This window comes from Girardinichthys multiradiatus, chromosome 17 (assembly GCF_021462225.1).
Source record: "Girardinichthys multiradiatus isolate DD_20200921_A chromosome 17, DD_fGirMul_XY1, whole genome shotgun sequence".
NCBI lineage: Eukaryota > Metazoa > Chordata > Actinopteri > Cyprinodontiformes > Goodeidae > Girardinichthys > Girardinichthys multiradiatus.
In genome coordinates this window covers 23,623,156-23,647,731 of record NC_061809.1, presented here as the reverse complement: position 1 = coordinate 23,647,731, position 24,576 = coordinate 23,623,156, and the positions used below count along the sequence as shown (strand labels likewise).

The following is a 24,576-nucleotide window of genomic DNA, read 5'->3' as shown; positions in this document are numbered from 1 at the left end:
GACAGTTCATAGCACTTATTCGGCCTGCTGTTAAGCCCTGGTCTGGGCTTGAGCCTGTTTCATTAATTTGCTATTTTAGCTCACATTTGTCGCATAGCAATAGGCCGTGCAGCTGTCATGCGGTCTGTCAGCTTCCATGAGGTCTTTTGGAGTGTGAATGTCAGGTAATGGCCAAGTTCTGCAGCCTCTTCTACCAGCATGAGAGGTTTACCTAGATAACAGTGCTTGACTTAAAGTGCCGACATACAGGTTGAATCAAATATAAAGAAACACATAACCTTTTTTTCTTTACTGTCTGACATTAAACCCAACCTGAGGGAGGTAAGTCAGAGAGGTAAGTCATCTGCACAACTGGATTAAATGGATAAATGGATAGAAACTTGTTATCCATTTAATTGTTTTTGTTCATAGGACAGCCATTCATCACTGCCAGCCCATAATAAGTCGTCAGTATACAACCAAAAACAGTAACAATAAAATACTTTAATCTGTTTGTCATTGTCTAATTATTTCATTTAATGTAATATTCAGAATGAATCAACATTTTAAATGTGTGTCAATATAAGTAATGAAGACCGTCATTACAACCACTAAGAGGGGAAGATGCCATTACTCAAAAATCAACATAATTAAGCCAGAACACAATTTAAAAATGCAGACATTTTTTATTTCTGTAGATATATCACATGGTTTGATCAAACTAAAATTAAAGTGTTTGGCTGTAATGTCAATTGTTACAGTTGGAGGAAAAAGGATGAGGTTGCTTCATGTTTGGTTGTTTTGCTACAGGAGGGACTGGTGCACTTCACAAATTAGATGGCATCATGAGGAAAGAACATATGTAGAAATATAACCACACGAGTGTTTAAACAGCACAATGAACCTAAACGCCAAATTCGTTACAAAGTTGCCTAAGGACAACAAAATTAATGTTGTTTAGAGGCTATGAAAAAGCCATTATCTCTGTCCCATAGAACATGGCTGAAAAGGTGCATGTGATCAAGGCAGCTTGCAAAGTTTTAAAACTTTTTTTAAAGACTTAAAATGTTACCTTTTGGATTTGAAGAAAGAAAATATTCTTTAAAAAATCCCCTCGTTATTCTGGCATTTAGCATATATACGTAGAACTATTTTTGGTGATCCTAACTGACCTAAAACAGGAAAAGTTTAGTCTGATTTCATTTCAGACAGTGTTATGTTTTTCTATGGAAATTTATTATAGCTGACGCAGGTCAACTCAAATAGACTACTGTAGCCAGATCAAAAGCTGCCTCAACAAAGTTTTAGTTCAAAGGTATGCACACAAGACATTTTTGCAGAATTATCCATACTGCATAGAAACCCATGAATTCATTTCTTTACCAGATGTGTAATAATAGCTTTTCTATTACCAAATATAAATATATTTGCATATTTTAGAAATAGCTCCAGTTTTGTGAGAATAAAATAAATATTAAATAACAGATGCTCAGTTGTTGTGATTTAGAATGATCTATGCTGAAAACCTACAAACAACTCCAACAGTAACAACAAACTCCATTTATTCCGGCTGCTTTAAAAGCCCCTCTGTGTATTTCAGAGAGGCTTTTTGTATAAGGAGCAAGATGATGGTCTCAAAGCTGCTCTTGAAAAGCTGAATTCATGCAGCTGATCTGGCAGCAGAGCAGGGCAAAACCTGCCAACATAACAACCTTTTTATTTCTCATTCATGCTGTCTCATGTGCACCGGTACTTCCACTCTATCCATCTCTTTCTCTCTTTTTTTGAAATAAACACACACTTTGCTCGCCCACATAATCTGCTTCATCATCCTTCTTCTCTTGTTCCATGACACCCCTCCTCTACGTAATTTTCTCCGTCTTGCCCTTTCAGAGCGAGTGTTCGTCTGTGGGCGTGGGACGACTCTGGTCAGGGTTCATGTATGAGGCATGGCAGTGGGGTGAGGACTGGAACGGCGTGGGCTCTGGGTGACATCTACAGGGTCACCGCTGCACCAAAGCCTGCCTTATCTTCATCTTCTTTTTCGTCCCTCCTCCGCTCTCAAATAGGATCTGGAAGACAAAACTCAAGCCTGCTTTGAACAGTGTGCATGGATACAATTAAAAGTCAAACAGTGATGATAAACTAAAGTTACAACTGGTGATTTCTTGTTAGATGTTAGATCAAGCAGTGTCATGCCTGCTCATATTCTGCATCACCACTCTTTTCCTTCATCAGTGTAGCTGTTAAACCTTGAAGTCCATCTGTATTGTGTTTCCTATCATGCTGAAACCTTCTGCTCATACACGTTATGTTCCAGGGTCCCCGAGGGAGAGAAGAGAAGATGGGGCTGGGAAGCTCTGATGGGAAAGTGGGCCAGCTCTCTTAGCCCTCCACTGGAGAGCTCCATAAAAGGTCTGGAGAGATGACCCCCCCCCCCCACACACACACACTCTTTATGTTTTTTTCTCTTTCCTCCCTACCACAGCAAGCAGAGAAGGGCCAAGTTCATCAAGCACATGAACGAAACACACGACGATGATGACTTCATTCAGTTGAAATAGGGCTTCTATTCATCATCATCTGGGAAAGGCTTGTTATGAAAGTTAGGATTTCCTGGACTTGGGGTTTTTCAGCGTATATTGTATTCATACTGTGTGATTTAAACATCTTTTTAAGCATATATTTTGTAAATGTTTTTAAATAAAATGTGGAACTGCTGTTAAGTTCCCTTTAATACACAGAAAAAAGCAGAAATACTGAAGCACGTTAGCGACAAGAAATGCAGAAGTAGACTTTTGCAAGTCTCAGTTGACTAAGAATGAAACAGTTTAATTTAGACACTTTTTGCCTTGGAAAGTATTCAAACCCCTCGATCTTTCTACATGTTACTACCACAAACTTTCATGTGTTTCATTGGAATTTTGTAGCAAAAGATCCACACAAAGAAGTACATAATTGTAAAGTTGAAGAAAATACATTGTTTTCAGCTTTGTTTTCACTAAAGTAATGCTTTTAAATTTTAGCATGCATTTGTATTTAACCCCCAGGGTCACTTTGTCAATATGTGACAGTATCAAATCATTTTTTGCTGCAGTCACACCTACAAGTCTTTTGGTGGTATGTGTTTTCCAGACTGAAATATTTGCCCAGTTCCCTATTGTGAAATAGGTGAAGCTCGGTCAGACTGATAAGATAATGTCTGTGAACAGGAATTTATATTATTAACCAATTTCTCAATTAGATTAGTTTTCTTGGTCTTCCCCAGTCTCTTCGCAGCGTCAAACAGGTTTTCCTTCAGTATAGCCTTGTATTGAGCTCCATCTGTCTTTCCCTCAATTCTGTTCAGTTTTTGTGTCTCTGCAGGACAAAATAATTACCACCGCATAATGCTGCAACTGTCAGTTTTTCTTCATAAGCCTTCAAAGAACAGCTGTATTTATACTGAGAATAATTTACACACGGGTGCACTCTATTGACTCATTGCATGATTTCTCAAGTCAACATGTTGTGCAGGGTTTTATTTAGGTGTATCAAGGTAAAAGGGGCTGAGTTGCAATGCATGCTTCACTTCTCAGATCTTTATTTGTAAAAAAAAAAAAAAACACATAATGATGTGCTACTTAACATGGTCTATCACATATATTCACATGTAATTCCAATAAAATACATTGAAGTTTGTGATTGCAATGTGTCAAAGTGGAAAGGTTCAATAGTTCTGAATAATTTTCCAACGCAATGTAAAGTAAAGCTACTACAACTGATGGCCAGTCACAGGGCTGCAGCTACAGTGGACATCCTTCTCACGCAGCTGCTGGCCTCTAGGTTAAAGCAATAAAGGTTTTTTCCACTGTAACGTGTCAAGCAAAAAGTCCCCTTTTTGACCCAACATATTCTACGTCTTGGAAGTGTTTCAAGTATCCACAGGTAAGCACCAGCACCTAGGGTGAGCTTCATCAGGCGTGAGCCCCTTACCCTGTTCACACAAGGCTGTAAACTGTGAGCCATCTACTGTTATCTGGGGAATGTTCTCTGCACACTTCATGGACATATATGTCCCAGCGCTTTGACGCCTGCTATTTTTAGCACCAGCCTTCCACCGATGGTTGTTATGAGGAATAAGAAGAAGAAGAAGAAGAAGAAGAAAAAAAAAAATAAATAAATAAATATATATATATATATATATATACATATACACACAGGGGTTAGGCAATGAAACTGAAACACCTGTCATTTTAGTGTGGGAAGTTTCATGGCTAAATTGGACCAGCCTGGCAACCAGTCTTCATTGATTGCACATTGCACCAGTAAGAGCAGAGTGTGAAGGTTCAATTAGCAGGGTAAGAGCACAGTTTTGCTCAAAATATTGAAATGCACACAACATTATGGGTGACATACCAGAGGAGACTGTGTGAATCAGGCCTTCATGGTAAAATAGCTGCTAGGAAACCACTGCTGAGGACAGGCAATAAGCAGAAGAGACTTGTTTGGGCTAAAGAACACAAGGAAAGGACATTAGACCAGTGGAAATCTGTGCTTTGGTCTGATGAGTCCAAGTTTGAGATCTTTGGTTCCAACCACCGTGTCTTTGTGCGGTGAACAGATGGACTCTACATGCCTGGTTCCCACCGTGAAGCATGGAGGAGGAGGTGTGGTGGTGTGGGGGTGCTTTGCTGGTGACACTGTTAGGGATTTATTCAAAATTGAACTGAACCAGCATGGCTACCACAGCATCTTGCAGCAGCATGCTATTCCATCCAGTTTGCGTTTAGTTGGACCATCATTTATTTTTCAACAGGACAATGACCCCAAACACACCTCCAGGTTGTGTAAGGGCTATTTGACCAAGAAGGAGAGTGATGGGGTGCTGCGCCAGATGACCTGGCCTCCACGGTCACCAGACCTGAACCCAATCGAGATGGTTTGGGGTGAACTGGACCGCAGAGTGAAGGCAAAAGGGCCAACAAGTGCTAAGCATTTCTGGGAACTCCTTCAAGACGGTTGGAAAACCATTTCAGGTGAAGCTCTTGAAGCTCATCAACAGAATGCCAACAGTGTGCGGAGCAGTAATCAAAGCAAAAGGTGGCTACTTTGAAGAACCTAGAATATAAGACATATTTTCAGTTGTTTCACACTTTTTTGTTCAGTATATAATTCCACATGTGTTAATTCATAGTTTTGATGCCTTCAGTGTGAAGCTACAATATTCATACTCATGAAAATAAAGACAACTCTTTGAATGAGAAGGTGTGTCCAAACTTTTGGTCTGTACTGTATATATATACAAATTAAGAAATCAACATGATGATGTCATACAAGCTTTTAAAATAAATCTGGCTGTTTATTTTCCTGTCCACTTTTCATTTGTTTTCTTGTTTTTGTTTGTTTATTAGTAAAAATGGATATCGTTAATTTGCAGCGAACTTGCAACTTATTTTGCATCATTTAGAACCCCAATATCAAAAATATAGGGTCAGTTTTGTTTTAGCGTGTATAAGCATCAAACTTTTTTTTAAATCACACATAATTTGTTCTTGATGCAATGGAGAAATGTGTTACTGTGTGCTGCATTACCTCTTATTTGGATATCAGAGTATACTTAAGATGCAGGGGTATTTCTTCTTCCTAAAGATTTCTGTTACTCAATACTGTAATTTTCTTTTGTTCTATTCCATGTTTGGAAAGTGTAGACTATAAGAAAGTGACGTGATTTCTATTGATAATATGAGAAGAATGGGGATTTGAATCAGAATCAGAAAAGCTTTATTGCCAAGTACGTTTTTGGACATACAAGGAATTTGTTTTGGCGTAGTCGGTGCAATACAGTACAAATTAAACAGTATAAACATATCTACAATATAATATAAATATATGTGCACAGTTTTAAGTGAGTGAGAGTAAATATAGAGCAGTGTAAGATGCAAGAGCAATACAACAGTGCAGGTGATCATTGTGCAAGTAAAGCAGGAGTCCAAGCTGAGCGTTAATGTAACGCATAGAGTTACAAGTTACAAGTGTCCTGTCAGCAAAAAAGGGGGGGTGTGGGGGAAAGGGAGAGTGTCAGGGTGGTTTCCGGGCTTTGTTAACCAGGCTGGTGGCAGATGGGAAAAAACTGTTCTTGTGGCGTGAGGTTTTGGTCCGGATGGACCGCAGCCTCCTGCCAGAGGGGAGAGTCTCAAAGAGTCTGTGACCGGGGTGGGAGGGATCAGCCAGAATCTTCCCTGCCCGCTTCAGGGTCCTGGAGGTGTACAGTTCCTGGAGCGACAGTAGACTGCAGCCAATCACCTTCTCAGCAGACCGAATGACACGCTGCAGCCTGCCCTTATCCTTGGCTGTAGCAGCGGCGTACCAGATGGTGATGGAGGAGGTGAGGATGGACTCAATGATGGCTGTGTAGAAGAACATCCTCTGCTGGGCTTTCTTGATGAGGGAGCTGATGTTTGGCTCCCACTTGAGATCCTGGGAGATGATGGTTCCCAGGAAGCAGAAAGATTCCACAGTGTCAATTGTGGATTCACAGAGGGTGATGGGGGCAGGTGGGGCTGGGTTCTGCATGACGTCCACAACCATCTCCACTGTCTTTAGAGCGTTGAGCTCAAGGTTGTTCTGGCTGCACCAGTCCAACAGATGGTCCACCTCCCCTCTGTACGCGGACTCGTCACCATCAGAGATGAGTCCGATAAGGGTGGTGTCGTCCGCAAACTTCAGAAGCTTGACAGACTGGTGACTGGAGGTGCAGCTGTTGGTGTACAGGGAGAAGAGCAGAGGAGAGAGAACACAGCCTTGGGGGGAACCGGTGCTGATGGTCAGGGAGTCAGAGACGTGCTTCCCCAGCCTCACGCGCTGCTTCCTGTCAGACAGGAAGTCAGTGATCCACCTGCAGGTGGAGTCGGGCACACTCAGCTGGGAGAGTTTCTCCTGGAGCAGAACTGGGACGATGGTGTTGAAGGCAGAGCTGAAATCCACAAACAGGATCCTGGCATAGGTTCCTGTGGGTGCTGGAGGATGAAGTGAAGGGCTAGGTTGACTGCATCGTCTACAGACCTGTTGGCTCTGTAGGCAAACTGCAGGGGGTCCAGGAGGGGGTCGGTGATGTCTTTTAGGTGTGAGAGCACAAGGCGCTCAAAGGACTTCATCACCACAGAGGTCAGGGCGACGGGTCTGAAGTCATTAAGACCTGTGGTCCTTGGCTTCTTGGGAACAGGGACGATGGTGGAGGACTTGAAGCAGGCTGGCACATGACATGTCTCCAGTGAGGTGTTAAAAATGTCTGTGAAGACTGGAGACAGCTGATCAGCGCAGTGCTTCAGGCTGGCTGGTGAGACAGAATCCGGTCCAGCAGCTTTCCGGGGGTTCTGTCTCCTGAAGAGTTTGTTGACGTCCCTCTCCTGGATGGAAAGAGCCGTCCCCGGCGTGGGTAGGGGGCTGGTGGGGGGGAACTTCAGGGTGGGGGTTGGAGGTGCCAAGGCCCCTCTAGAGGTTGGGGAGGTGGGGGTGGTGGATTGTAGCTGCAGCTGTTGGGGGGCGTCGTGGGGGATGGTTGCAGGACTGTCCCTTTGTCTTTCAAAGCGGCAGTAGAACTCGTTCAGGTCGTTGGCGAGGCGTCGGTCGTTGATGGAGTGGGGGGCTTTCGGCTTCTTGTTGGTGATCTGCCTGAGCCCTTTCCAGACAGATGCAGAGTCGTTGGCTGAGAACTGGTTTTGGAGCTTCTCAGAGTACAGTCGTTTGGCCTCTTTCACTGCCTTGCCAAACTTGTACTTTGCCTCTCTGTATATGTCTTTGTCCCCACTCCTGAAGGCCTCTTCCTTATCCAGTCTTAACCTTCTGAGTTTAGCTGTGAACCAGGGTTTGTCGTTGTTGTAACTCACCCTGGTGCATGATGGTACACAGCTGTCCTCACAGAAGCTGATGTAGGAAGTCACAGCCTCTGTGTACTCGTCCAGACTGTTGGTAGTAGTCCTGAACACATCCCAGTCTGTACAGCCTAAACACGCCTGGAGATTCTCCACAGCCTCACTGCTCCACTTCCTTGTCGTCCTCACAACAGGTTTGCAGAGCTTTAGTTTCTGCCTGTATGCAGGAATCAGGTGGACCATGATGTGGTCGGATTGGCCCAGTGCAGCACGCGGGACGGCGTGATAAGCGTCTCTGATGGTGGTGTAACAGTGATCCAGAATGTTGTCCTCTCTGGTCGGACATTTTATAAACTGTCTGTATTTGGGGAGTTCGTGGGTCAGATTACCTTTGTTAAAGTCGCCAACGACGATTACTAAGGAGTCCGGGTTGGTCCGCTCCACACTCAGTATCTGGTCGGCGCATGCGCTGTGCGACCTGCACGTTAGGTTGCGGCGGGATGTAAACACCGACCAGGATGAATGAAGCGAACTCACGGGGGGAATAGAAAGGCTTACAGTTTATGATGAAGGCTTCCAGGTCTGGAGAACAGTGCTGCTGAATCACTGTCACGTCGTTGCACCAACCACTGTTGAGGTAAAAACAGATTCCTCCACCTTTCGCTTTGCCGGAGAGTTCCGTGTCTCTGTCCGCTCTGTAGAGCTGGAATCCTGCCAGCTGCAGCGCAGAGTCCGGTATTAATCCACACAGCCACGTCTCCGTGAAGCACAAAACTGCCGATGAATAAAAGTCCCTGTTTTTCCCCAACAACAGTTGTAGTTCCTCCATTTTGTTGGGAAGTGAGCGCACGTTAGAGAGAAATATTCCAGGTAACGGTGTTCGTAGTCCACGCTGGCGAAGTCGTACCAGCACCCCAGCCCGTTTCCCTCTCTTCCGGCGTTTCACCGCGTGAACAAAGGTGAGCTGCACCTTTGACCAGAATGTCCACAAATTCCAGAGCAGTAGGTAGAAAAGTGGGAAATAACTCCTCTGGTGTAGTAGCCCTGATGTTCATGAGTTCGTCTCTGGTGAGAGAGCTCCGGGTACCATCACAGAAGACCGTTTTAAAGCAAAAAACAAAACAAAACAATGCGCACCAACACGCCGAGGCGACCATCTGCGGCGCCATTTGATGTAGTAAAAATTTGCATTGTTAAACCAAAAGAATTATCAGGATTTTTAGCTGAATATGATGAGTTTGAGCTGGGTTACCAAGGACCAAGCTGGCTAATTAAGATTAGTTCTAGAAAAACTGCTAGCATTCGTATGCAGCGAGTTTTAGATAGTTTTATATATGGAGCAATATGTTCTCTGTGGTTGCCATGACTTCCTCAACCTAAATGTGCAGTGTTGCACGGAAGCCTAACCGTGATGTATCATCCATCCATTCATGTAATGTCCATCCATGGCTGGGGGGGGACTACTGGGCGCGACATGGTGTACACCCGGGATAGGTCTCCAGTCCATCACAGGGTGCCATAGGGACACACAGGGCAAATAACCATATACACACAGTCAAATGTAAGAGCAATTTAGAGAAACCTAACCCAACAGTCATGCTTTTGGCCTGTGTGGGGAAACCGGAGTACCTTAAGGGAACCCACCCATGCACTCAGAAGAACATGCAAACTCTATGCAGAAAGATCCCAGGACCTTCTTGCATCATCATGTAGCCAATTCATGTAACAGATCAGTTTTAACATTGGGTGTGTGAAACATGATGGAAGCATCACATTTTAAAATGAAGACATACATATTTAAGAATCTATGCTATACCTAAATACATCCAGAATGACATATTTTTTGAAGTTTTTAATGTTTTAAAAAAATTTGAAAATGGTAAACCTTTTTGTAAATCTCTTGTTATTGTTTCTAAAAAAAAAATCCTTTGAGAATAAATGTAGCTTAGCATGAATTAGCTCTTAGCCTACATTTTTAGCCTTTGGTGCTAGCTTAGCCCAAAAAACCTAAGAGTAAACAAACAACATTTTTTTGGTGTTATGTAAGGCCAGAACAAATCAACATATTAAACATACACACTATTATGTAAGTAAAGGAAAAAATATGACACATTTATTAGGCATTTGGGGCCAAGTAAACAGGTTTTACCGGTTTTACACTGCAGACATACTGCAGCATTTTTTTTTTACCAATAGTGTATACAATTTGTTCCAAGTTAGAGACAAATAAAGTGGAATTCCAAAAATGTTTATAAGTGACTTTAAAATCTAATATGGCCACTACTCTTATGAAATTTGTTTAAGTTTTAGACTTACAATGTTCCAACTATTGAGGCAAATCATATTCTCCATAAGCTCATCTACTTATCACTTATTATAAAAAAGCAGTGCAACTGCATGGCTTAAAAGAAACAGAAATAATAAAAAATATTTGAATCTATATGAAAGGTTTTTACTGCAGTGTGTCTTATACATCAAGAATTTGGGTAAGAAACATTCAGTATCAACTTTGCATCAACATTTACCTGCCAGAGGGGCATTTCGTAACCACAATGACAACCAACAATTTTCACAAAGAAAAAGCTTTGTGTTCTCTATTTGTGGATTACTGTAAGGAAATACGGTTATGTGCCTCAATAAATTCACCAGAAATACTAAGAGTTATTTTGGTTTGTTCAGGTGTCCTTATTTGCTATTATTCACGAGAATCTACAGAAAAAAAATGGATAGGATCCAAAATAAATTGAAATAGGGTGTTAGAAAATAATATACAATTTAATTTAGTTGTACATTTGAGCATATTTATCCCAATATTTGTGAAAATACCCAATGCCAAAGACAAATAAATTGATAAGCAAAGTTTTAAGTACATGTGTGTGAAATGGTTTGTGTATGCAATGGAAGTAGAAAGAGGTGAAATAGCAATGCATAGGTGAGAAATGGGGGCACAAGTTGGGATAGGGGCCAAACGGATCTGGAGTCATTTCTGTTTCATAACCTCCTATTCCCCTGCTCCAACTCCTGTTAAAGTTTCACCCTTTGTATGATTCTCTGCTCTCTTGTTGCTTGTAAAACTAGAATGAAGCTTTTAAAAGATACCACACTTCTCACCTTGTCAGTGGTGCCTTTGCCACACCTTTTTGTGAGGCCAACACCTAGCTGATAACACTGTGGAGTCAAAATCTGCAGTAAGCCAGTGTGAAAAATGCCACTAATGTGTCTAGGACTTCATCTACTATGTTAAAATATAAGCTTTTTTGAGGGTCATGTATTGGCACCTGCAACTGCTTTGACCTAGTTTTTAGTGTCCCTTGAATCAAGCTCTAGTTTCTGCCAGACAGATGTGTTTCATAAGGGAAACCACTGGAAGGAAATACAGTTGAACCATTCTCTTATTTCTGTTTGTCTCAGACAACACAAATGATGTGGAGTTTTCACCACGTAAAAACATTTGCATTTTTCATAGTTATTAAATAAGACAAAGTCTACCACATTTCAGTTTATCCCAAAACCCTTATTTCAGCACATCCAAAGGTTTGTTGAAGGTAGTATAGATAATACTGCCAGATAGCTGCATATAAGGTAATAATCATATGTGGGTGGTTTCACTGCAACGCTTATCTATTTTAAGCTGCTGCTTCAGGCCTTTGTGAAATGAGTAGTTGGAGCTTCGCTAGATGTCATTTTCTGTGTGACTAGAGAGGGTTAATGTAAATTTAAAGGCTGTCTGGTGAATGCTAAAGACATAGTATAAAGTATTTTTGGGTTTCCTTCACAGATTTATTCAATGTATTTATATACTGTAACTGAGGTAGTTTTTAAATGGAAACAAATTGTTGCTGCCTTTGACAAATTCCTACTGATATCTTTTTTGGTAGACTTTAGGAACACTAAGGTGAAGAGAGATTAACATTAAAGGAAGAAGATGTATGACACCTTGTAAAAGATAGATGACCCAGAGTCCCTTGAAGTACTGTTCATGATAAATGACACAGTCTGTGACCATTGACCTCAGAGTATGAATTGTTCAGACTTACAAACCTTGGTCATCCACGAGGTTGAATTCAGTTCACAGAGTGTAAGTGGTATTTTTAAAGCTGACAGAGCAGAGGCTTTAGACACCAAACACAGCTCTGTTTTTCCGCTCATGATCCTTTTCATCAAGGTGAATGGAAATAATGAGTGTATGGGGCTCTATGGCTAAAGTAAGAACTGTAAAATAAGAGAACCAAAGCCTTGAAAAGATCTAGGAGATCAGCATTGCCAGTGGAACAATACAAAGAATGGGAATGTCTGTTTTAGCTGTGGTGGCAATTATTTCAAGGAACATCTACTGCCCCGCTGTAGTACTTCAATTAAATCTCTTTGTGCAGTCATTTAATAGTTTTGTTTTACATACAAACTGAATCAACAACAATATTTTAAAGAGTGTAGCTTCAAAAATGTTACTGCTTCAAAAGATAGAGATTTTTTAATTAGTGTTAAAGTTTAAAGATTCCGTTCAGCAGCACAGAGATTTTATTGAAGAATACTGTGTCTTTAAACAAATTGGTAAAGCACAGAAAGGCTGTTAGGGCTCTGTAAGCTTCTGACTAGTCAATTCAAAACATTTGTGGAAAACTCCTTGCGGAGATGCTGGATGAAGCCAGTTAGACCATGTCTTTATCCACAGGGAAATGGGTCCTGTAAAAAATGGCCTGAAGAGAAACCCAGAGAGGAGGAAGCCATTATTCCTAATTAATTGTTTTAGAGCTAATTGATGATTTTAGTTTACACTTTATAGGGTGCAGTACTTTAAATCTTTAGTGTACTTGGCCAACTAAATGTATATTCATTTTACCATATTCTCAGAGAGATGCATTCATTCAAAACATTCATTGCTATAGAGGAATATATATTTTTTATTTCTTATTCAAGCTTTTACAATACTAGTGAAGATCTCCAAAGAAGCAGCAATACAAACATTTTGGGAAATTATAAGTAGCGCTTCTTTAGAATTACATAATATTAAATTTAGCCTAGCTCAAGCTAGTCGTTATCTTAAATTTGTAGCTGATGTAATGCATTAGCTTCTGTTGTTAACGTAACTGTAATGACATTTAGCTGTTTTCTCACTATTTCGCTGTCATTTTTTAAATCAGGGATTACGTTTTGACTTTAACCAGAAATTATTATTAAATGGTTGTCTGCCATATTTAGTTATTAACTTTTTTTTTTTTGAGAAAGGCTTTAAAGAAGTAAAATATTGAACATGTTCAAAACAAACATGAAGTACATCCACTTACTTTACTCTACCTAAAATATGACAAAGGATTGTTCAAGGTATGTGCTGGGTTGAGTGGAAATATAGTTTCCTCTGCTCTGTGGTTCAAAGGTCACATGCATTGGTTACCTACTTTGCATTCCTACATCTTAATTTCCTGGAACTTTCTGAATCTTTTCTAAAATTATATGATGTGGATGTTGATTCTGATATTTTTTTAGACTGACAAATTGGTTTTGAGCTAATGGATGACTACTTGAAAGAAAGAAGACAGATCCTCCAAAATGATCTGCAAACACATCTTTGCGTTTAACTCCACAAAGATGTACTTTATATCTCTGAACTCAAGGTTCATAATGTAATGTTTAGCCTATCTACAGCAATCAGTGGATGAGAGGGGTAGTACTGCCTCAGCAGGTTGCTGGTCCATCACAGAAACAAGCAGGGCAGAGACTGTGCTCAAACACACTCAAACCTAAAGGCAAATTAGAGATGGTAATTACCTGAAATGTATTTTCTTAGATTGTAACAGGAAGCCAGAGTACCCTGAAAAAATCCATGCATGCACAGATAGAACCTGCTGTGTGTGCAGAAAGGCCCCAGGCCAGAATTTAAGCCCAGGACCCTCTTGCTTCTAGGCTCCATTGCTACCAACTGCTCCACCATGCAGCCCAGTACAGTTTTGTGCCTTTAAAAACTACAAAAACATATAACCAAGATCTAGGATATAAAAGATCAATTAATATAATTATATAATATAACATAATTCATTTAATATAGTCAAAAACCTTACTTTTTTCATGCAATGAAATTGTTCTGCTTATTGTTTTTAGATGGTTAAAAAACAGTCAGTCTGGACAAGCACCACTTCATGTCCAGTTCTGACATAAGTAATAATTACCCTGGGCATGCATGTGGGCACATGAGGGCTGTTGAAGACTTGAGCGATTGCACTAAATATGGCTCACAGCCTTTGCTATGTGATGTGAATACAGATATAAAATATACTCCTCTTCTTTTGCAAGACTGGAGATTTATATTTCCAACAGCAGAAATTGATGTTCTTTCTTTCTATGGATTGTTTGGATGGAATGATTCATTTTAGGTTTTAGCACTAACCCATTACAAGCTACACCACAGCTCCAGATTTTGCCCTATTATTAGCCACTTTTCTCTAGGAAACAAGGTCACTCAAATAGCCCAGTCTTATTAGGCTTTCGCCATTCGTTTAGCCTTAAAGAAACATGCACTGTAGAAATAAATGTGTCTGCATCATGCACTAAGTCCTCTGCACATTTGCAAATGCCTGACATAACACAGCCTCCACACACTTGAACCAAGTTAGCACTGTCAAACCTCCATTGTTATCCTTCCAGCATAATGGTGTGGGACTGAATAAGCAGAATGAAGTGATACTCTGGTGGCCCCGCTGAATGAAACCAATGGCCCTATTTTTGTTCAGGGTTAGAGCTCAGCTGTTGTCTGCAAGTAATCCTCCAATTCTTCACTATCCCAGGATGATCTTGTAATAGATATATCTGCATTTTGGCGCAGTGTAAACAGACTTTAGAGACATAAATATTTCATATTTAAATCCTGACTCAAGTTTACAAGCACCATTTCATGTCTGTGCATTATTCTCTGAGTTTCTGCTGCATTTGCAACAATGATTGTGTAGAATGCAGAGAGGAACCAAGACTTAAGCATATAAAGCAGCTGAGAAGAAGACCCCTGATTGTGACAACATGTTAGATCCAGTTGCTATTGATTTTTATAATGATAGTGGTCTATAAAAGCCTGCTCTCACCATCTTTGTTAGTGCCTCCTTTATTGTGTGACAGCTGAAGTCTGTGCTGGTGATGTGGAGGGGAAGTTGTACATATTGGGCAGTAAAGCGCAGATTTGATTATCTGCAATGCTTCCAATACTAACTTGGGTGTAGGTCTACCCAACTTTCAAATGGGTCCTCTGTGGTAGACATCTGTAAACTCAAATATCTCCAACTTCTAGAATATTGATTTTACTCATATTGTTTGCTAAAGCAGACATTTAGAACTTTTAACTGCGACTTAGTAGTTATTTCTAAAATCTTGTTCTATATCCTTTCCACAAAGGGAGTAAGGGGTTGAATAGCAGAATATGAGAGAGTATTGATAATTATTTAAGGAAATAAAGTATAAATACATTTAAATTCCAACTTAAAGGAACTTTGAATATATTATTGATTTCCTCTAATTGACTTGGAGTGAAAATTGTACTGTATACTCAGACCTTTGATCCATTTTTATTTTGGTAAATGTTTACTCAAAAAACACCATTTTTAATCATCAACAAAATTAATTCTGGCACTACGACTACCATAACACTACAACCACCTTGCTTGACTACCAAAATATAAATGACAGTGATTCTGCCCAGGACTACAGATGTTTTGTTACAATTCAGTGACTATACACATGATTCAGTTTCTTTTGTATGGTGTTTTGACATAAATTAAAATGAGAAAAATTTACATTTGCACTATCCAAATGACTTTCCAAATGACTGGGGAAGCTTAGACAATGGTGCGAGTGCAAGATGTTTTCCTGATAGTCAGCAGCAAATGAATTTTGCTACAGTGATTTATTTAGCAGTTTTTTAATATCTGAAAACGTTCCAAAAAATGTTTTATGACACATTAAAGATAAACCTTCTGATGTCTAACTAAAACGGTCAGAAGGCCTGATGAACCACTACCCGCATAATTCTCAGCATCACCTTTTAAAAGTCTTCTGATATCATCAAAGCAAGACTATTTCTATCTATCCTGATAAAGCGGCTGTTGAGAAGAGAGATGAGTGTGTCAGTGTTTGGGGCGCCAACAACAGGCTTTTGGGTGACATGGAAGCTTGGGACTGTGGTGTCTGGCTTTTTTCAGATGGGACTGAGGTGTCTGCACTTCACCAGTCACCAGTCTTTGAGTGCTATTTGTCTGGGTCACCTGCACTGACATGCTGGTAGATATTACGGCTTGTAACCGAGACAACTTGGTCCTACTTTAGACACTGTAACTTCTATAGTTTACTGCAGAATTGTTTTGACAGCAGAAAACTCAAGCCGACCCTTTTCCTGCTCTTTAAAAAATGAAGTCAGCAGGAACAGATCCATACTTGCTGCTTCCAAAGACATTAGCAATGTGGGTTTTCTCTTGGGAGCTGATGTTCATTTGAATGTTTCACATAACATCTCCAAAATGAGGTTCCAAACATTGTCAGATGTGGTAATCTGCATATTGATAGCCTTTTACAAAGCACTTTAGTATACAGAAACAACTGTTTATAAACGTTAAAGATAGGCCCCTAACCACTACAAAACTATCTCCATGCTTCAGTGTTGGGGCCAGGCAATCAATAAAAGCTTACATGGACTTGCAAAAGTATTCAACCCCCTTGGAATTTGTCATGTTTTGTTGCTTTACATCCTGGAAATAAAATGGATTGTTTGAAAGTTTGCCATTTAATTTACAGAACATGTCTACAACTTTCAATGTGTATAATTTTTTTAATTGAGAAGCAAACAACAAATGGGACAAAAATGTCTGTATTGTCTATAAAGTCAGTACTTTGTAGAGCCGCCTTTTGCAGTAATCACAGCTGCAAGCTGCTTTGGATAACTCTCTTATGAGCTTGCCACATCTTGCCACTGGGATTTTTGCCTCAAGGCAAAACAGTTCCAGTTCCTTCATGTTAACTAGTTTTTGCTTGTGAACAGCAATCTTCAAATCTAACCACAGATTTTCAATTGGATTGTGGTCTTGACTTTGACTAGGCAATTACAACACATTTAAATGTTTCCCCTTAAACCTCTCAAGTGTTTAGCATTATGCTTGGAGTCATTGTCCTGCTGGAAGGTGAACCTCCATTCCAGTCTTAAATCACATGCAGACTGACACGGGTTTTACTCAAGATTATCCATGTAATCAGCACCATCCATCTTTCCCTCGACTTAAACCACTTTCCCAGTTTTCCATGAAGCCGAGCCCTTTGGAGTGTACAGCTTATTGTGGTCCTATGGACAGATACTCCAGTCTCTGCTGTGGAGCTCTGCTACTCCTTCAGAGTTACCTTTGGTATCTGTGCTGCCTCTCTGATAAATGCCTCATCTTTTTAAAATTCTATTTAGAAACTATTTGGAAATGAAAACATATACGTTGAGAAGCAACTCTTGCTGCCTATCTGCCATGTATCTGCCGAAGTCTATTACACAGAGACTATTTCCAAGTGAGAAAACTTTCAGATAGTTTCCAGTCTTTAAATATTCGGAGATCAGAACAAATCTATCCCATGAGGTCATGCAATGCACAGAGAAACTTAAAAAAAAACGGTTTCCTTTCTGATAGTCTATGGGTCTCAATTAGCATATGCAATGGTCATATTCATGACAGTACAATTAGAAATGGACCGAAGCAGTATAGCTTGTTTGGAAGGATTGTCAGGAAAAAGCATCCTCTCCTCTAGAGAGAATAGGGCAGCACAACTTGAATTTGCAAAATTACATTTGAATGAATCACACAACTTCTACAGCAATGCCATTTGGGCAGATGAGACAAAAGTAGATAGGGTCACACTGCACACCAAACACTGCATATCCACTGAAATACCTCATATGGAATGTCAAGAATGGTGGTGGATTGGTGATGAAGGGCATGGGGACCTGGAAGTCACTGTGTTGACCATGAACTCCTCTGTATGAGCATTTTCTCACATTTCTAGAGTAAAATGTGAGGCCAACTACCTGACAGACAAAAACAGGCAAAAACCTTTCCATGGTGATGTGAGACACTGATTATGTCACGCAAAATTGATGTAAATCTGCTACAGAATCACTTGGGAGGTTTGTTTTTCAAATACAGTTTTGTTGGTTTTTTTTTATTTTTGTGTAATAAAAAACAACAATGTGGAATCTGTGGTGTGTGGTTTTGTTTACTTAGGCTTAAACTTAAATAAATTTAACACCTGGTAAAAACCAGATTGTTTTTGTTATGTCCTGGAAATAGAACCCTTGAATGAACCACTGTGAATGGATGGTATAAATCCCAACATAGTATTTTAAACAGCTTAATTCGATCAATTTTCTGCTTTAACTGACTCAATAACTGTTGGACAATCTTACCTTTTGATATTAGAACTACCTCACAAAAAAGGGGCTAGTCGTAATTGACTAATCCTGAGTAGACCAAATACAAATGCCTCAGCATGACATCAGTGCAGGTACTGGTGTCATGCTGTTGTGAACATGCCCACACGGAATCAGTCTGATTTTGCTTTTAATAAGCACACACGAATGTCTCAGATGCTGCAGATAGAGATAGTGTGCCTGAGTCCCTTTTACAGAGTTTTAGTCTTTCAGGGAATGGTAGCAATAGTCATAGGAGATCAAAGCGATGGATGATGAGAGACAGCAGTTTGGGTCAGACATTAACAGTAAAATATACCTGGGAAAACCTAATGTGTCACATCACTTATAACTATTATCTGTAATGATTATGTGCATGAGACTAGTTAACAGGAAATGTTTGCCCTGCATTTTTATTCAGCCCCTCTGAATCAATAATCGAGGAACCACTTTTTGTTGCAGCTGCAAATCTTTTCAGCTTTGAGATTGGATTGAGAGCATCTGTGAACATCAGTTTTCAACTCTTGTCACAAAACCTGTATCCTCAGTTTTCTGCACTTTTTAAGAAATGTTCTTCCAGGATTGTTCTGCATTCGCCTACATCCATCTTTCCATCAACCCTGAGCAGCCTCCATGTCCCTGCTACAGAAAAGCATTCCCACACCTTGATGCTGCAACACTATGTTTAACTGTGGGTATAATATATTTAGAGTGATGTGCAGAGTTAGTTTTCTGCTGTACATAGTGTGTTACATTTAATTTTGGTCTCATCTGACCAATTCTATGTTATTGCTTTATCCCCTTTATGGCTTGTGGTAAACTACAAATGGCACTTCTTCTGGCATTTTTCTTTACATTGGCTTTCTTTTCACCACACTCCCACAAATGACAGATTTCTGATGTAAAAACTGACTGAAGGATGTCCTGTCAACAGATTCTGGTGAGATGGAGAAAATCCATGCATGTGTTCAAGCAAATGGGGCCCAAGACTTTGCTTCATTGTCAAGTCTATGCCAACATGATGAGCCATGGTCAGCTCACTTTGCAAAACAGCAGCTTGTACTATCGGGGTTTCCCTTCAAACTGCCCTGATATCAGCCCACAGAACCCTCTGTACAATAACAAGGTCAGCACCTTGAACCTGCTGGTGTTCCACATCCTTCAGACTTAGTGGAAACAGCCTTTTCCTCACTACATATCTGCTGAACTGTTCTTCCCTGCACTCTAATTTTAACTCTGCTTCATTTTTAAGAATGTAAATTACCTAAATTCCTCCACAGTCACATAATTTTGGTGGCTGAATGAAAAAACGGTGATGTTGTATGAATGACTCATGACATGCATAAATGTTTTGGATAATTATTTTGCTTGAACAGCTTTTAATTCAGGATGTAAGTTCAGTCGGTGGGTGGCATATAATCATGAACAATAATTTTTGCAAGAGAAATAACATCATTATTATCTGTAATGACACCTCAGTGTAGAAAAAAAACAATAGCGGCAGCACACTTCATACCCACAACTTACATGTTTGAAGGTAATTCTGCAGCTCCTGCTGAGTACACATGGTTGCCTGCCAACAATAACAGATGGCTGTGTTGAAATAAAAAACTTCATACCTGACCACCTTGTTTTCGTTCCACATTGAGAAGGACCACCATGGTACTGGAGTCTTCCAGACATTCCTAGCACTTCAAGTGTTACTTATCAAATTCCTGCAGGTGCTGTCTGGTGAGATGGATTTTATTTCTCTCTGTGAAAAGTGGTGTGTTTCCATTACTGAGAAGCAGAAAGATGGCAAAGGACAAATCTGGAAGAGCCCTATCATTGATGCGCTTAGGTGTGCACGGATGGGGAAATACCGCGACAATAAAAGTTTGTGTGGTTAGCATGAAAAAAATTCTTTCCACTTCCTGAAATGAAAAGACAAAAGACAGCACACCTTTGTGTTGGCGGAAACAAGCTCATTAGCATCACACCTTACAATAATGAAACATCTTTAAGAGTTCTAATAACAAGGACTGTACGTCACTGCATTTGCACTTACATAAAAAACAAAAAGACTTGAAAATGTATTTTTAAGACAGGAACAGGTTGTTTCTTTCACTTTCTTTGACTAAATATGCTATGAATCAGCACCTTGCAAAAGTATGCATAACCCTTCTATGTATTATATCGACATAATTCAATTGATTTCTAAATCTATGTTATGTGACACACCAACACAAAGTAGTGCAAAATCATAAAGAGGAGGCAAAATGATCCATAGTTTTCAACATTTATTTTACAAACACAAATCTGAAAAATGTGATGGGCATTTGTATTCAGCTCCTTTTACTCTGCTACACCGAAATAAAATCCAATGCTCATCTGTGTGTAATTTAATCTCAGTATACAATGCCTTGCCAAAGTATTCACCACCTTGGCTTTTTACCTATTTCGTTACATTTCAACCTGTGATTTAAGTGTTTTTTATTCTTATTTTATGCGATGTATCTGGACAAAATAGTCTTAGTTGGCGAAGTAATATGAAAAATATATGTATAGATATTTAAATATATATATATACAGGGGTTGGACAATGAAACTGAAACACCTGGTTTTAGACCAAAATAATTTATTAGTATGGTGTAGGGCCTCCTTTTGCGGACAATACAGCGTCAATTCGTCTTGGGAATGACATATACAAGTCCTGCACAGTGGTCAGAGGGATTTTAAGCCATTCTTCTTGCAGGATAGTGGCCTGGTCACTACGTGATACTGGTGGAGGAAAACGTTTCCTGACTCGCTCCTCCAAAACACCCCAAAGTGGCTCAATAATATTTAGATCTGGTGACTGTGCAGGCCATGGGAGATGTTCAACTTCACTTTCATGTTCATCAAACCAATCTTTCACCAGTCTTGCTGTGTGTATTGGTGCATTGTCATCCTGATACACGGCACCGCCTTCAGGATACAATGTTTGAACCATTGGATGCACATGGTCCTCAAGAATGGTTCGGTTGTCCTTGGCAGTGACCCATCTAGCAAATTTACACAGGCTCACCAAAATTGGACAATAGAAGATTAGAAAAACGTTGCCTGGTCTGATGAGTCTCAATTTCTGCTGCGACATTCAGATGGTAAGGTCAGAATTTGGCATCAACAACATGAAAGCATGGATCCATCTTGCCTTGTATCAACGGTTCAGGCTGGTGATGGTGGTGTAATGATGAGGGGGATATTATCTTGGCACACTTTGGGCCCCTTAGTACCAATTGAGCATCGTGTTAACGCCACAGCCTACCTGAGTATTGTTGCTGACCATGTCCATCCCTTTATGACTCCAGTGTACCCATCTTCTGATGGTTACTTCCAGCAGGATAACGTGCCATGTCACAAAGCACGAATCATCTCAGACTGGTTTCTTGAACATGACAATGAGTTCACTGGACTCAAATGGCCTCCACAGTCACCAGATCTCAATCTAATAGAGCACCTTTGGGATGTGGTGGAACGGGAGATTCGCATCATGGATGTGCAGCGGACAAATCTGCAGCATCTGTGTGATGCTGTCATGTCAATATGGGCCAAACTATCTGAGGAATGTTTCCAGTACCTTGTTGAATCTATGCCACGAAGGATTAAGGCAGTTCTGAAGTCAAAAGGGGGGTCCAGCCCGGTACCAGCAAGGTGTACCTAATAAAGTGGTCGGTGAGTGTATATATACATATTACATATTTCTCACTCTGTTCAATCTGTTCTATCATCTTCAAATGGAAAGCACATGGTACCACAGCAAACCTGCCAAGAAAGGATTGCCCACCTAAAACTCACAGACCGAGCAAGAAGGACATTAACCAGAGGTAGCACTTAGACCAAAGGTAACTCTGAAGGAGGGCTAAATTTTAACATTTTGGCCACCAAGGAAAAGCTATGTCTGGAGCAAACCCAACACACCGCATCACTCAAAGAACACTATCACCATGGTAAAACAGGGTGGTGGCAGTATTATGTTGTGGTGATGTTTTTCAGCAGCAGGGGATAGGAAACTCGTCCGAGTTGAGGAAAATGTGGATGGTACGAAATACAGGGATAATCTTGAGTAAAATCTGTGTCAGTCTGCCTGTGATTTCAGACTGGAACAGCAGTTCACCTTCTAGCAGGACAATGACCCGAAAAATGCCGCTAAAGCAACACTTGAGTGGTTTAAGGTGAAACATTTAAATGTGTGGTAATGGCCTATTCAAAGTCCAGGCCATAATCCAATTGAGAATCTGTGGTTAAACCTGAAAGTCACTGTTTAAAAGCAAAAACCATCCACCATGAAGGAGATGGAAACTTTTGCCTTGAGGAATGGGTAAAAATCCCAGTGGCAAGATATGGCAAGCTCATAGAGACTTATCCAAAGTTAATTTGACCTGTGATTGCTGCGAAAGGTGGCTCTACAAAGTACTGACTTTCGGGGTGAGGAGGGAACAATTATGCGTTTTCTTTTATATTCTCCTATTTGTTCTTTGCTTCACAATAAAAAAATAATACATCTTCGAAGTTGTAGGCATGTTCTGTAAATGAAATGGTGCAAACTCTCAAACAGTCAATTTAATTCCAGGTTCTGAGGCAACAAAACATGAAAACCTCCCACTGAGGGTGGGAACTCTGCTACTCACTGTAAATGCAGCTGTTCTGTAGAGGCTCTGATGTTTGTAGGAGAACATTAGTTAACAAAAAGCATTATGAAGACCAAGGAACACAGCAAAAAGGGTCAGGAATAAGGTTTTGGAGACCAATTTCATGTATTACAAAGTGAAAGTCCAGACGTAAATTCAAGAAAAACTGCAGAAATACTTGATGATCACATGTGCTCTCCATCCAATTTAGATAATCTTGCAAAGCTGGGAGACAGACTTGCAGCTGTGATTGGAGCAAAATGTGGTTTTACAAAGAATTGACATACAGGGGCTAAAAACACATAAAGGCCATATGTTTCAAATTTTTTTTGTTTAGTTATTTTTGAAAATCATCTATCCTTTCCTTCCACTAAATAGTTCTGTCTTACTTTCTGAAGGTTTTAATGTGAAAATGCTGACATGCATTATATAGAAAAGGTTCAGGGGGTAAGAATACTTTTGCAAGACACTGCCCAAAATGTAAAAGCGTCATTCTGTTAATACATTTATTTTATATATATATATATATATATATATATATGACTTTTTTCCACAACTTTACAAATTCTTTAAAAGCTATATATCTTTATTAAGCTATATTTGTTTTATTAATTACACCCTCTTTGCATTGTCTTTACCCAAAATTACTTAAAAAGATAAATTTTTTAAAGATATCAAATATTTTATATATCTTTATTAGAATGAATACTCCGCTGCATTATGGTTTTAATAATACTTGTCATACACTAACATTGCTATACTTTGGTTTGTGCCAATTTAAAAATATTTATTTATCTTTGCTTAAGTATGAAATTGTATTGTCCTTTTGTACTGCAGTTCCTGGCATCCAGTTCTCGCGAGATGATGAAAAACAATCCAGACGCCTTTTTCGCTCCGCTTCCCTCTCCTCCCCAGCCCTCCCTTCCCACGCCCCAGTGCGCTGTGGGATAGTGGCTCTATAAAGTATACCCTCTCTCGGAGCACGATAAGAAGCCCGAGACAGGAGGGGGATGAAGATGGCGGACGCCAAGCAGAAAAGGAATGAACAGTTAAAGCGATGGCTGGGCTCGGAGACGGACCAGGAGCCTCCTGTTCTGAAAAAGAAGAAGACGAAGGTGAAGTTCGATGATGGCGCCGTCTTTCTGGCCGCTTGCTCGAGCGGTGATACCGAGGAGGTGCTCCGTCTGCTTGACCGGGGCGCTGACATCAACTACGCCAATGTAGACGGTCTTACTGCTCTCCACCAGGTTTGTGCTTCAATGCCATTGTTTGCAGTGTCACTCATCGGCACAGTTAGCACCTTTAGACGCAAATATCCCTTTACTGCGAGCAACTGCTTGTCCTGGAACACCTGTCAAATGGAAGCCATTCTCATCCCGTTGTTTACCTACCGAACAGACTCGTCTTTTTCGACGCAGAGATGGACTGAAACCATTAGCTGCATGAGCTTTATCATCTTTTGTACACCATGTACAATATTTGCGGAATGGGCATCAACGCTACACGCATCGGGTTTTCAACTGATTCCTTTACCTTTATGAACTAGTCGAAGCCTATATTGCTTCAAACCTTTGGGTGCAGTCTATTTGCTGTTCTGCTGCATTTCACATTCAAAGCCTACATGAAAAAAACTACTTACAAGAATGTTTTTCTCGTTGGGAGAAATGGCTGGTTTCTG

At 40.2% G+C, this 24,576-nt stretch overlaps 1 protein-coding gene across 2 annotated transcripts in view; it reads left to right on the top strand.

Annotated features, from left to right (window-relative positions):
- The first annotated feature begins 23,797 nt into the window (after positions 1-23,797).
- Positions 23,798-24,576, top strand: part of ppp1r12a (protein phosphatase 1, regulatory subunit 12A) — a 52,885-nt gene continuing 52,106 nt past the window's right edge. Inside the window, exon 1 of one of the 2 annotated variants that reach the window (XM_047389507.1) lies at positions 23,798-24,145. In XM_047389507.1, coding sequence (XP_047245463.1) covers positions 23,909-24,145 — 237 coding nt within the window. In that variant the 5' untranslated portion in view covers positions 23,798-23,908. The remainder of the gene's footprint in view (positions 24,146-24,576) is intronic. The other variant, XM_047389508.1, reaches the window with a different exon arrangement.